At 36.5% G+C, this 15136-nt stretch overlaps 1 protein-coding gene across 1 annotated transcript; it reads left to right on the top strand.

The window, feature by feature from the left end:
* Window positions 1–392: 392 nt before the first annotated feature.
* On the top strand, window positions 393–15114 carry tmem14ca (transmembrane protein 14Ca). The gene is made up of 5 exons (XM_039754026.1): window positions 393–490; window positions 4430–4514; window positions 10504–10605; window positions 14466–14553; window positions 14896–15114. Exons 2-5 carry the CDS (start codon window positions 4439–4441, stop codon window positions 14951–14953), a joined length of 324 nt encoding a protein of 107 aa, XP_039609960.1. The 5' UTR covers window positions 393–490; window positions 4430–4438; the 3' UTR covers window positions 14954–15114.
* The last annotated feature ends 22 nt before the right edge of the window (window positions 15115–15136 follow it).

Here is a 15136-nt window from a genome sequence, read left to right as displayed (position 1 = left end):
ACAAGAAAGGAACTGGACAATCCTGTCGGATGTTGTATTAATTGTCTTGGGAAAGTACAATGTGATAAAGAAATTAAGTTTGAATTCTTATAAAAAATAACTTTTGACAATTTACATAATGTACGCCACAGAAAAGGGCGCTCTAACCTGTCAAATGCGGCCGCCGTCGTGTAGCTTAAGTTTTAAAGTTCCTAAGCGACCTTTGCATGGAAAACCATAACTTACCCGGAGTTGCTCTAACGTTCTTCTTATTAATCTCTTTCTTAATGCATTTTTCCACGGTATTTACATACCATAAGTCTATTATTCAAATAATTCAATCATTTAGTATTTTTTTGACAAAGTAATTACATTTCAGTTTTTATTTTATAAGCCAGTTCTACAAATTCCGTGTAACACTTTGATCGTCCTTGACGACCGTCACGCGCTTCGTTCAGTGTCCTGAGCTGCGGCGCTCACTTCGCGTGTAACACCGACAGAGGCACGTCAGGTAAGCGTATTCGAATAAAGTGATTATTAAATTGGACAGAGAATTCCAGCGTTATAGTTTGACCGTCCTTATTATGTGGAAATACAAGTAAGCCTGTGAACTTTGAAGTGCAGTTATAATTTTATATATTGTTTTAATCTGTATTGTGATTCAATAACTACAACTGTAATAATCGAAAATAAACCACAAATAGATAAATTATCAAGGGTACGTTAGAGGATATTACAGGCAAACGTTACAGGCTATACCAAATGAATAGTCTTTACATCTTTACGGTTATTTTAATATACAGTATTAATTAATTTCATTTTTTAATGCAAGAAACAAAAGTTTGTGACTGAGAACGTTAGACTTATGAATATGAACTTTTGACAGTACCGTAAAAAGTAATTCGATAATATTCTGTCTCAGAACATCTTTCAAACTCCTAATATTCTAATAGGATATCTTTAAAAAATTAGAAATCTTCAGTAACTTTTGACAAACTTGGAGAAATCTTTCCAACATACTTAAGTTTACGAACAGGTCCAAAATAAATGCAAGGCAGTATCCGTGCAGGTATTGCCAAAAAGAGAAATTTGGGCCACTATCTCCTTTAAATTTGATCATGTAGTGTTTGGTAGGACAACAGCAATGGAGTAATTTAAAACCAATTTCTCTTTGTTTGTAATTAGATATTTAAGTGATGTGGTCCGTACTACCTTCCATGCCATATCGAGTCTGCAAGTGTATATAAAATGTTAATATCTGTCACTAATGGAACAGGAACCTTGACCTTGGTCTTAATGAAAAGCTTAACACATTATATTTTATGGATTTTGTTTTTTTAAAAGGCGCCTTTTACTTGAATTTTATTTTTGGATCATAGGCTCGCGTATTTCAGTATTCTGCAACACATTTCTCTCAGTGATACAGAACATAGTTCAATAGTTACTATCCATCTATCTATTATATAGTGCCTTTCATATCTATCTATCTATCTATCTATCTATCTATCTATCTATCTATCTATCTATCTATCTATCTATCTATCTATCTATAGTGCCTTTCATATCTATCTATCTATCTATTTTATAGTTCCTTTCATGTCTATCTATCTATCATATAGTGCCTTTCATATCTATCTATCTATCTATCTATCTATCTATCTATCTATCTATCTATCTATCTATCTATCTATCTATAGTGCCTTTCATATCTATCTATCTATCTATTTTATAGTTCCTTTCATGTCTATCTATCTATCATATAGTGCCTTTCACATCTATCTGTCTGTCTATATACAGGGTGAGTCAAAATAATGTTAACACTAATGGTACTGCTATGTATATAATTGTATACAATTTTTGTGGACAATTTATGTGCCACATATAGTCCACATGTTGAACTTAATGGCGAACAGGTTGAGACATCCCTGTAAGTCATCTTGCACATATAAGTTATGTTTTGAGAATAAATTATATCCGCCATTCAAGTGTTAACATAATTTTGACTCACCCAATATGTGTGTGTGTGTGTGTGTATATATATATATATATATAGGAGATAAGAGACTTGGTAAATTAATACATCATCTCTATTGAAATTTACATTGTGTTTAATGAATGTAAAATAGAAGATAGGCATTAGGTTTTGCATTTAGAAAGCCCAATGAGAGAGCTCTTTTTGGTAATTACTGTATACCAAAATATAATTATATATGAGGACTCTACTTTTCTACTAATTTTATATTTGTTATGTAAGCTTCTTTGATTTTTATTGTTTCTATTATTTATTCATTCCTATTCTGACCTAACTTGATTTGTTTTTCTTTTTTTGTTTCGTTGGCATCTTGTAAATCCAAAGAGGACTGTTTCATTTATGTTAGGTAGATTGCCCAGAGGGGACTGGGTGGTCTCTTGATCTGGAATTCCTACAGATTTTATTTTTTTTCTCCAGCCTCTGGAGTTTTTTTTTTTTTCTGTCCACCCTGGCCATTATTATTAATATTCTATGTTAATTAATGTTGACTTATGTTTATTTTTTATTGTGTCTTCTAATTTTCTATTCTTCATTTTGTAAAGCACTTTGAGCTACATTTTTTTGTATGAAAAGTGCTATATAAATAAATGTTGTTGTTGTAAAGCAATTGGAGCTACATCCTTTGTATGAAAATGCTGTAGAAATAAATGTTGTTTTTAATAACAAAAAATCATAAGCAGATAAAAATGATGTGTAACTTAACTGCTTTTTGAATTGAGTAATTTTGTTACTAACAAAACGGTATGATTGAACCATTCACTAAAAAGTGTATATTTATTTTGAAATAAAATATCACAGTTATTGTGTTTGTAAGAAATACTTAAGAAAGCTTTGTAATCACTTAATTTTTTTTTAGTCCAGAGACTCCTGGCTTAGCAGCAGGACAGATTATGATCTACTTTCAACTCATCTTGAATGTTAGTTCTGCAAAACATTGAGCTTTTTTGGATTCCCCCCTATTTTTGGCCCTCTAGGCCTGAAAAATACTAATTTTTAGGCAATTTTTGGACCATATTTTATGCAAGAAAGTACACCCATATATGATAAAGACCCATATATGATAAAGAATAAACTAATAGGTGTCAGCAAAAATGCTCAGTAGGACTTTTAAGTTGTGTGTGCGCCGCGTAGGCCAAGTCCAGGAGTTCACCTCCTATTGGGATACGAAGGGTCAAAGCTCCTCCTTTTCACAAAAAAATGGGGGTTCACAATATAGGCATGTGAAGTGTCACTTTATTCTACTTTAAGGTTGCTAATCATGAATATAATATGTGAATCTGTACTGGTGGTCCTTTACCCCCTAAGAGCCACTCCCAGAAGGTTAAAAATGGCAAATTTCAAACATAAGCATGTGGGTATTGTTTCAAACTATTTTAAGGTCAGTGATTATAAATATGATCTTATTTTGATTCTTTTCTATTACAATTGAGAATATTTACACTTTAAATATTTACATTGAAGTACATGATTTAATATTTGAAATATTTGACTCGCCTATTCTTGATTATTTTGTACTTGCGCCTCACAAAGTAATTCATTACATTTCATGTGAGTGTCCCAAATTAGGGCGTCTAACACTAATCCAGACCTTTTCCATATAAAATACCTATGAGAAGTTATGTTTGTAAATTATGGACAAAGCTAAAAACATCAGCTTATGAATACTTTTTTAGTCCATAGGGTATCTTTAATATTATAGTTACACATCAATAAGAAAGGCAAATCACCCATTTTGGACAAGATAAAATTTGGAACAAAATTCTAGATAGATTCGGCATTAGGGATAAATGGTCTGATCCAGTTCATTTTAAAAGTATAATTCAGAGAAGAAAATTCAAGCTGCCAGTATCCGTGGAATGTGTAATTACTGAATCCTTAACGAGTTCTGTTTTTTCATAAAACATTTGCAGAAGGAGCTATCGACATCCAAGGAAAGGGTCACATAAATCACTCTGGAGATGCCATCTGCTTTAGCCAACAAAGTTTTATGCAGTTATAATATTTGCTGCTGCTGATTATTCCTTACCTTTTGACGTTGGCGTTCTTGCTGCTCCTCCTAATAGCAGAACTGCAGACCACGGAAAAAAAAATGTAGTTGACATTTAAAAGATGAAAAGCAGTGGAGTGTTGTGTTAGTTGCAATTAAGAGGTTTGTTACAAAAGTTAATGAGAGTTTAACTGCATTAATGATATGTACAATCCATTAGCTGAGGTTAACAAGCTTGGCATGAAGGGCGTCTTCTTCTGCTGTGTTGTTCTTGAATTGTGCATGCCTTATATTTAAGGGAAAGGAAACCACAGTTGAGGATCAATAGATGCTTATGTATTAACTGCTTGATTTCAGGTGTGTGTTTGGCTGTTAGCTTAATGATGAAACTAAGTTGGTTAACATTTTCTCTTCTACTTCTGTTTTATTAGATCATCAAGATGCCCATGGAATGGTTTGGTTTTGGGTATGCAGCCTTGGTTGCTTCAGGAGGAATAATGGGTTATGTGAAAGCAGGTATTGTAAGAAATTTAGTTACTGTTTACATTTTTTTCAAATTTTACAGCACATTTATTGGACCCCACTTAAAAATATTTTAGATTAATAGGGTGCAAGAGCTTATCCTGTTGTTCATGTCCATGCGCCTGTAATAGGGGCGGGATGGCAGCTTACTCACGCTCCCACATAAACTGTTAACCGAACACCCGGCCTCCTCAATGATAAGACTGGTTATCTTGCTGCTGCAGTAGTGAAACATTTGCCTTCTTTTGTTCCAGACCCTGGTGGCTCTGGATAATCGCTAACAACTGTTGTAATTGCAATTGCAAAATTCTGTTTAAGTTGCAATTTCCATTTGTTTAAAGAGATTTTATAATGTAATGTCCTACAAGTACAAGCCGGTCTTTAGAAATTAATCTTTTCTGAAAGCCTTTAGTGACAGACTCTGGGAATACTGCATGGATTATCTCTCTCAGCTGACTTAGAAATCCTCTGCAATGCACTGGACGTACAGTGGATTCAGAAACCTTTTAGATCCCTTTACTTTGTGGACACTTTTTATTGTTTTGTTGATTTAATTTGAAAAGGATAAATTAGTTTTTTTTTTTTTTTGCCTACCAAGCTACATTCAATATCCCATAATGACATGTTTTCAGAAAGATGTGCCAATTTATTAAAAATCAAAAAACTAAAAATGTATTCAGACCCTTAATTCAGTGCTACAGCCATGACCAAATTTTCATGTGATGATGATGACGATGTGAAAGCAGTGGTACACCAGTGGCTACGCGCTCAACCAAAGAAATTTTTTGCTGATGGCATTAAAAAGTTGGTATGAAGCTGGGAAAATTGTATTGCAAAGGAAGGTGAACTATGTAGCAAAGTGATATCCTTTGTTTTTGAAATTCTTAGTAGAGTTAAAAAAAAAAAAGTGCAGAAACATTTTGAACATCCCTTGTATTTTAGGGAATTGGGATGCTGATCAGTCTGCTACCAGCTCTCAGAAAAATGTGCCAACTTATTAAAAATCAAAAAACAGACCCTTAATTCAGTACTTTGTGGAAGCCCCTTTGGAAACAATTCCAACTTCGAGTCTTCTTGGGTCAGTCTCAACAAGCTTTGCACACCAGTATTTGGGCAGTTTATCCCATTCTTTCTGGCAGACTCTCTCAAACTGGATTTGAAGTGTCAGTAGACTGCCATCTTCAGCTCTCTCTACAAATCTTCTATGGGGTTTAAGTGTGGGTTTTGGTGGGACCATTCAAGAACAGTCAGACACTTGTTTTGAAGCCACTCCAGTGCTAACTTGTCTGTATACTTTGGGTCATTGAACCGCTGCCCTAGTCTGAGGTGGCATGCGCTCTTGGTGCTGTTTTTTTTTTTCAGTTTCTTCTCCGTATTTGGCTGCATTCATCCTTCTCTCAGTTCTGACCCGATTCCTTGTTCCTGGTTCTAAGAAGCACCTTAAAGTATGAAACTGCTACCACTAATGCTTCACCATATTCACGGTGTTAAACAAGTAATGAGCAGTGCCTGGTCTTTGCCAGACATTATGCTTGGAGTTCTGCCCCGTAAGTTCAGTTTTTATTTCATCAGACCAGAGAATCTTTTTCCTCATGCTCTCTGAGTCCTAGAGGTCTGTCATGTCTTTAACTCAGTAGTGTTTTCTGTCTAGCCACTCAACAATTAATTATTAAGCCACAATTACTGAGGACACTGTGTATGGGAACACTCAATGCTTTACAAATGGTGCAGTCGTCTTGCCCTGATCTACGCCTCGCCATATTTTGATCACTGAGGTCAGCAAAGAGTTCCTTGGACCTCTTGGCTTGGTTTTTTGTCCTGACATGCAGTGTGAATTGTGGGAGTTTCTATACACACAGGTACACGTGTGCCTTTCTAAACGATGTCCAGTCAAGTCAGTTTGCCACAGGTGGACTTCAATCAAGTTTTCAGCACATCTCAAGGAGAACTGAAGCAAACGGGATGCACCTGACCACCGTAAAGGGCCTGAATACTTTATTTTTTGATTTTAATCAATTTGCAAACCTTTTTGAAAGCTTTTATTTTCACTTTGTCATGCTGGTTTACTGAGTGTAGATTGATGGGTAAAAATGGTAATTTTATCTATTTAAATTCAGATCTACAACACAATAAAGTATTCAGAAAGTGAAAGGGTCCAAATACTTTTTGAACATACGAGGGATATTCAAAAGGTTTCCACACTTTTATATTTTCGTTGGTGTTGTGATGTGAGATTTTGCATATAACTTGATAAATATTTTACATGTCTTTATTTGTAATTTAGGCAAGGCAATGTAATTTAGTGTTACTTTAGTGAGACGCATTCATGTTTACCCCTGCACCCCCCATTTAAGACTGAGTCTCTTTGAATTTTGCGACAGAGCTGGGGGAAGTGCTTGACACAAATGATTCTCTGCTGGAGTCTCACTCCCATCTCCCACAAAAAGCCAGGTTGCCTAACTGGTGAACTTTAGCTTAGCAAGTGGTTTTGGGGAGATGACAGGTGTTAAGATGTTCTATTTCCCCTTTGGTCTGAAGTATGGCTGTTTGGAATTGGCTTGGATCAGAGGCCTTTAAGTACTATGACACCCTATTGGCTCTAGGGGTTGGACAGAGCATCTATAAATTTACTTGTTTAACCTCCCACCATCTCGCTTACTAATCTCTGATGCTGAAGAAGCATCTCTCTTACTAACATCTGATGAAGAAGACGACACAATGGAGAGCACAGCTCGGCAGCCATATTGGAACAGGCATACGGCCTGTTCTGAAGAAAGCTGAGCACCAATGATGCCTTAACTAGAGACATTTTAAATAACTAACAGGTCTGTGTGCCGCCTGAACTACACATCACCATTTAATCAGGTTGTATGGTTGCCAATATTCAAATGTACTTTGCATATTGTTATTATTTGTTAATATTATCAATAATACATTATTTTATGTGTAACTTAACTCCTGCTTGTCTTTTTACTACACCTAATTTCCTGAGGTTATAGATATAGAAGGGAAGGTGGGGATAAGTTATATACTATAATACCTTATAAACAGTATAAAGTCTGTGGAATTAGGCATTCTGACAAAGGCTACTTATTAATAATACAAATGGGGAAAGTAGAGCAATATATTACTCTACCAAGACAAAACAGTTGGAAACGGTGAAGGCGGAAGGAGTAGTAATTGGTTGTGTCTGAGAGGGTCATGTGACTAGTTCTGTCTGGCAAGCCAGCTGCCCTTGCAGTTTAGTATAAGAGTAGTCACCCTGCAGTGAAGGTGGCTGCAAAACTTAAAAAAGGCACCAAAGAGGAACAGTGTTCTGTCATATGCTTTTTGTGGGCAGGAGGAATGCCAGGAGCACAAATTCATCTCCACATGTGTGCTCAGGGATAAAGTTCTCTCTCTCTCTCATAGTCGTCTATGAGTGGATAGAAATGTTTGAAAAAGGCCATACTAGTGTGACAGATGCAGAGCACTCAAGACGTCCAGCTACAGCCATGACCAGATTTTCATGTGATGATGTGAAAGCAGTGGTGCACCAGTGGCTATGCGCTCAACCAAAGACATTTTTTGCTGATAGCATTAAAAAGTTGGTACGATGCTGGGAAAATTGTATTGCAAAGGAAGGTGACCTATGTAGCAAAGTGATGTCCTTTGTTTTTGAAATTCTTAATAGAGTTTGAAAAAGAAAAAAAGTGCGGAAACTTTTTGAACGTCCCTTGTATTTTAGGGAACTGGGACGCTGATCAGTCTGCTACCAGCTCTTTCCAGGATAATACATCGTGCCTGAAGAAGAGGCCTGAGTTGCCTCGAAAGCTTGCATATTGTAATCGTTTTAGTTAGTCAATAAACTGAGTCATTTTGCTTGAGTTCTTACTACAGGATATAGGATATGATATAAATTACATTATATACATCACATTAATTGGTTTATAGGTCTGAAAAGCCTCACAAATCTTACAGGAATCCTACAACTCTGTATTGGATTAAGCAAGTTCAGATAATGAATAATTGTTTTTACATTCCACCCTGAAACCTGTTAGTCCAAGGCAGGCTCACTTCAGACCAAAGTCTTTCCCGGCAGCATTAGGCATGTGACTGGAACCAATTACAGATAAGGTAACACTCTGTTTCTGGGACCCACCTGTTCAGAGTTACCAGTTAGAATGGCCCACATGTCTTTGGGGATGTGGGAGGTAACTCCACGCAGAAATTGACTGGTATTGAATTTGAACCCAGGACACTGGATACATAAAGCAACAACACTCTGTTGATGTGACAAATAACAGCAATGCTTTCTGGGCTTTATAAAGAGTCTAGGTACATTTTTATTAGATGAGAAACATAACTGTTAACCATACCTGTACATAGTACACAAGCTAAAGAGTTTTGCTTCTAAATTATTTTCTATTAAACTACAGTGGATTCAGAAAGTATTCAGACCCTTTTTAATTTTGCTTACACTTCACTGCATTGTAGATTTAATACATTTGTAATTTTTGCCTATCAACCTGCACTCAGAAAACCGTAATGACAAAGTGAAATCATTTCCAGAAAGGTTTGCAAGTATATTAAAAATCAGAAACTGAAATATTCAGATCCTTTGCTGTGGCACTCCCAGTTGTGTTCAAGTGCCACCTGTTTGATTTCATTTTCCTTCAGAGTCCTGTGGTAAGCCGAATTGATTGGGCAGCTTTTAGAAAGGTACATGTGTAACTGTGTCTGTAAGGTTTTAAAATTCACTCTGCATATCAGAACAAAAACCAGGCTATAAAGTCCAACAAACACTCTGTGGCCCTCCAGAGTCAAATTGTGGTGAGGCATAAATCAAGGTAAGGGTATGGAACCATTTGTAAAGCTTTGTGTTTCCAGGAGCAAATTGTGAAATGGCAGACTACTGTATATTTACTGGACTAGTTTATAATCACTAACACTCTACCTACAGTAGCCTGTCTGGCCAAGCTGAGTGACCAAGCAGGAAGGTGACCCAGAATGCAGTGGTCACTGTAACAGAGCTTGCTCTTCTGAGATGGGAGAACCTGTTGGAAGGACAACCATCTAGACTGATAGAGCGCTGCCAGGCATTTATGGTAGAGTGGGGTAGATACAACGATAACAACAACATTTATTTCTATAGCACATTTTCATACAAACAGTAGCTCAAAGTACTTTACATAATAAAGAATAGAAAAATAAAAGACACAATAAGAAAACAAAATAAATCGACATTAATTAACATCAAATAAGAGTAAGGTTCTTTGGCCAGGGGGGACAGAAAAAACAAAAAAAAACTCCAGATGGCTGGAGAAAAAATAAAAAATAAAAATATCGATGAAAAAGATTCTCATAAATCTACAACACAATAAAAGATGCAAAAATGAAGTTCTCAGAATACTTTCTGAATCCACTGCATGGACTGTAATTCTGTGAATTCTTTCTTTCTTTGCTTGAATTGTAGTAAAACAAAGAGTAGTAATTATTTAAAAGTTTAGATGAATTCAGATTAATTGATCTGTAAGTTGACCATGTGGAAGGCAGAAAAATGTTTTCATCCCTTTTGAAAAAAACTTCATTTTCTTGGTTTTCATAATGGATGTCCTCTAGGCGAAGAGGTGGCTCTGAAGCTAAGGATCTGCACTGGTATCTGGAAAGTTGCCGGTTCAAATCCCATTACTGCCAGCAGGGATCCTTCTCCATTCCGACCCTTAACCTGCAAATTGTTCCAGAAGTGCTGTACAATGACTGACCCTGCACTTTGACCTCCAAAGGTCATGTAAAAAGACAGTTTCCCGTCAGAGATTACAACAGTGTAACACATACAAAAAACAAAACAAAAAAAATATACAGAATATTGATGATGCTTTGGTATCTAAGTAATGTCACCTACTTCTTATGTTTTTGTACTGGTGTGTGTGTGTGTGTTTGTTTTTTAACATTTGTTTTGATTTCTGCTCTCTTTTTAATGACTTCCAAAATTACTTTACAGGTAGTGTACCTTCTTTAGCTGCTGGCTTGTTCTTTGGAAGCTTAGCAGGATTTGGAGCCTATCAGATGTCCAGTGATCCCAAGAATGTGTGGGTCTCTTTAGGTGAGTGCACAGCATTATTCTTTTGCACAAAACCAAAAAACGCTGAGAATCTTTGTAAGCAGATAAATTCTTAATATGTTCAGGTGGATGGATGTGTGTGTGTGTGTGTGTGTGTGTCCGCGTGTGCACTCGCATGCCATATTTTGCTAACAAAAAAAGCACCCTCCATAACAGTCAAGCAACACTTTGTATCAACAGCAGTATTATCTAACTCACTTTTATGCACTGCCTTATCAGTATTTTATTAGTAGTAGTTTAATTACAAACAAACCAGGAAATATAAAGTACTATCATCTATATGCCTTTAAAAGCGACAGTTGTGTATTCAAATAAAGTAGCATAACAAAGCAGCGATGGTTGACACAGGGCAAGAACCAAACTCCATTCTGTCACAGGACCCATTCATATGCATACTGGAACAACTTCTCCAGGCTGGTGGTAAGGCTGTTCTGGCATTGCAAGCAATCTTTGTTTCCATTTGGGAGACGGGCATCATCCTAACTGACTGGAAAATATGGCTTGTTGTTCTTATCTGGAAAGGGAAGGGTGACCACCTGGATTGCGGGAAGTACAGGGGCATAACACTGCTCTCGGTGTCGGGAAAGGTCCTTGCTTGGGTCATTCTCAATAGGATCCATGATCACTCGCCTACCTGCCAACAACTGGAACAGTCTTGTTTTACGCCAAAGACGTCTACCATCGACCGCATCCTGGTACTGAGGGTACTCATTGATTGCAAACGTGAATATTGACAAAGTTTCTTTGCAGCCTTTGTCACTTTTCATAAAGCATTCAAATCAGTTGATTGCCCTGTGGGACATCCTGAGACTTTGCGGCATTTCCTCAAGGCTGCTGAATGTCATGGCTGGCCTGGAGTCCATCCCAGCGAGCGTAGTGGGTAATGCAGGAACAATTCCCAATTAGGAAGCCATTCCATTGCAGGGTGACCATACTCACACACACAAAACACAAAGGCCAATTTAGTGCCAGCAATCCACCTAACCTGCATGTCTTTGGACTGAGGAATACATATCATAAAAAATGGACAAATGATTCCAAACCACAGCTTTCCAAACTCGATCTTGGGACACCTTAGAGGGGGTTGCAAAGGTAATGCTCTAATTTTGTCTAAAGCTTTAAATTTCAATTTTGATTTTCAATATTGGAAAAAAAACATCTGTAGTAGTGCTGTCAAATTAGCCAAAAACTAAGATTCAAACACTCATTAATAAGTACAGTCATTTGCAAACAGCTCCATTTTGGACTGGCTATTTGGCTGTATGTTAATGGTCATTGTAGTTGAGGCTCTGCTGGTCTGGTGTTGGTCACTGTTACACATGCACCTACATTGTCATATTTTATTGTTTTTACATTTTTTGTTTACAGTATGTCTGCAAAACTTGATGTGCATTTGACTCTTGTGATTACTTAAACATGTTAAGAAAAAGAAAACAAAATTGGACGTGAGCGTCAGTAGGCTTTGCCCCCTCAGAACCAAGTTACCCTAACTATTCTATAACATTTCAGTATTTATTTACCACTTTGATGTTGATCTTTCTGACCTTAACATATGTCCTTATGATAGCAATTGACAAGAACAATTCATAATTAATTGCAGAATTATGGTATTTGCCTTAACTCTTGAGATTTTATCAAAAATTTATTTGAGGGTTCCTTTAGAAAGCCTCTTTCTCTTGCACAATTTGGCTCAAAAACAAATCGTCATCTTATAACAGGCTTACGTTCCGAGTTTGGTATTTTTCCATCCAGCCATTTTAGCTCTCGACTATCCTCAAGCTGTGACACACAGACACACACCCGTCATCGAGATATCGATGTTTTCTATAACAGAGGACCTTAAAACATCGAGATCCGTTGAAAACCGGAGATTGAAAATTTTGATTAATCTAAAGCTTTCGCTCCTCCCCCATAGATAGATACTTTATTAATCCCAAGGGGAAATTCACATAATCCAACAGCATACAAAAAAAAATATTAAAGAGTAATAAAAATGCATGTAAAAGCAGACAATAACTTTGAATAATGTTACCATAGACGGTAGGTTATGGTGGTGGAGGTATGTGGGACCGAACTTGATCCTTCTGACCATGGAGTGGTGCTGGCATGAGCCAACGATCAATTAATAACATAGACATCTAAACTTCACTTGTCTTCTCTTTTTTTTTCCCCCCTTTTACAGTTACAGAAAAAATGTAATCCAGGTGATCTTAATACTTATTTTTCATTACACTTTTGTTTTAGGCATTGTGTGTGCTGACATTTAAAAGGCTTTTTAATATTGTGACTTCAAAGGTGTTATCATAACAAGGAATATTGGAAGTATAGTACTGTAAAAACATTTTATTAATGCTTGATGGAGAAACACAGGTTAACTTGTTTCATGTTTAACACAAAATCAAATAACTTAGTAAAACTTACCAGTCACCTGTGAGTCACTAACGGTGGAAAATCTTTAATAAAATTTGTTTATTAACACCCCAGCCCCACTATAAAATCAAGCTTATGTACACTACTGGTCAAAATACTCTCATTTTCCAGTTCCTATTGAAATTTTAGCTGTTCAAGGCCAGTGAATAACCTGAAATGGTAGGAAGGTAAGCTGTAAACTACCAGAGTTTTTAAAAAAAAATAAAAATAAAAATAAAAAAAAAGTTTAGGTTACCAAAATCTGAAAAATGTCATTTTCAGAGTTACATAAAATATCTTTTTTAGGAAACAAGTAATGGGTTAACAACATTCCACATTTCTGCAGCAATGGTGAAGCCTTGAAAACTAATGAAAACAATTTCTGCAGGTGTCCCAACTTTTTTGATTACTTCAAACCCTCTGTCTGTATAAAAACAGCTTTACAACAGACTGAGCTGCTGCACACTCTAAATAAGGGACCCCCATACCTGTGTGTGTGGCAGTCTAGGGATGTAATTCAAATTATAAGGATGCCAGATTGCCTGTATTTGATATGAACAAATGCAAGTTATTAGGACAATTCTTATATTAATACCTCACCCTTATCAAGCTCACCTAATTCAAAGTACAGTAATCCCTCGCTATATCACGCTTCGACTTTCGCGGATTTAAAATGTAAGCATATCTAAATATATATCACAGATTTTTTGCTGGTTCGCGGATTTCTGCGGATAATGGGTCTTTTAATTTATGGTACATGCTTTCTCAGTTTGTTTGCCCAGTTGATTTCATACAAGGGACGCTATTGGCGGATGGCTTAGAAGCTACCCAATCAGAGCATGTATTACGTATCAAATTAAAACTCCTCAATGATATGCGATATGCTTTCCGCGCGGTGCTTGATTGTTTGCTTTTCTCTGTCTCTCTCTCACCCTCTCTGACATTCTCTGCGCCTGACGGAGGGGCTGTTTGCACAGAAGCTGTTTGCTCAGAAGATACCGACGCTCCTCTACAAAATGCTGCTTTATCGCGGTGCTTTGGCATACTTAAAAGCCCAAAAGCACATATTGATTTTTTGATTGTTCGCTTTTCTGTCGCTCTCTCTCTCTGACATTCTCTGCTCCTGACACGCATTCTTTGAAGAGGAAGATATGTTTGCATTCTTTTAATTGTGAGAAAGAACTGTCATCTCTGTCTTGTCATGGAGCACAGTTTAAACTTTTGACTAAAGGGTGTTATTTCATGTCTAGAGGGCTCTAATAATGTTAACAGTGTGGGAGAGTTTATAAGGGCTTAAAATATATAAAAATGACCATACAAACATATGGTTTCTTCTTCGCGGATTTTCATCTATCGCGGGGGGTTCTGGAACGCAACCCCCGCGATCGAGGAGGGATTACTGTATATATAAAATATATATTTTTGTATTCTAGCTGCCTCAGGAACTCTGGCCGGAGTTATGGGAATGAGATTCTACAACTCTGGAAAAATCATGCCTGCTGGCATCATTGCAGGTGCAAGGTGATGCTGCCATTTAGTTTTAATTATATATTTAAAGAAAAAAAATAAAAATGAAGATCTCACCTATAGCATTTTAAAGTAGCTGCAATTTGTTGGCCTTCTTACTTTCCATATTGTGCAGAGTTGAATTTTATTCTAGTTTATTGATGGTTTTGTGCTGAATATTTAATCAACCTGTTTTTGGCCAGTGAATAAAAAAAAAATGAGACAAGTAAGTTTTATTAGAGTTGATCTGCAAGAAATTTGTAAGAGTACTGCATTGTAGCTTGTTATTGAGAGAGAACATCGCTGCAATGCCTTATAAATGCAAATATAAAAATCACATTTTTTTGTCTCATGCAGCTTGCTGATGCTGGGAAGAATTGGATTTAAGATGCTTCAGAAGTCACATGTCCCATAAAATTATTTTTCATTTTTATGCACTGAAAAGGACTATAAGGCAAGACTTGACAATCCAGGCACAATATCCTTAAAGGAAGTGAGGTGATATGAAAAATAACTATTTGAACTGCATGTGATCATGGGTTTGTAATCATTTATAATAAACATGCAGAATCACTAGTTTGTTTCTGATATTCTTCTT

The sequence above is a fragment of the Polypterus senegalus genome, chromosome 5 (genome assembly GCF_016835505.1).
Source record: "Polypterus senegalus isolate Bchr_013 chromosome 5, ASM1683550v1, whole genome shotgun sequence".
Taxonomy (NCBI): domain Eukaryota; kingdom Metazoa; phylum Chordata; class Cladistia; order Polypteriformes; family Polypteridae; genus Polypterus; species Polypterus senegalus.
Note: the sequence above shows the minus strand (reverse complement) of the source record. Positions and strands in the feature narration are given on the sequence as shown.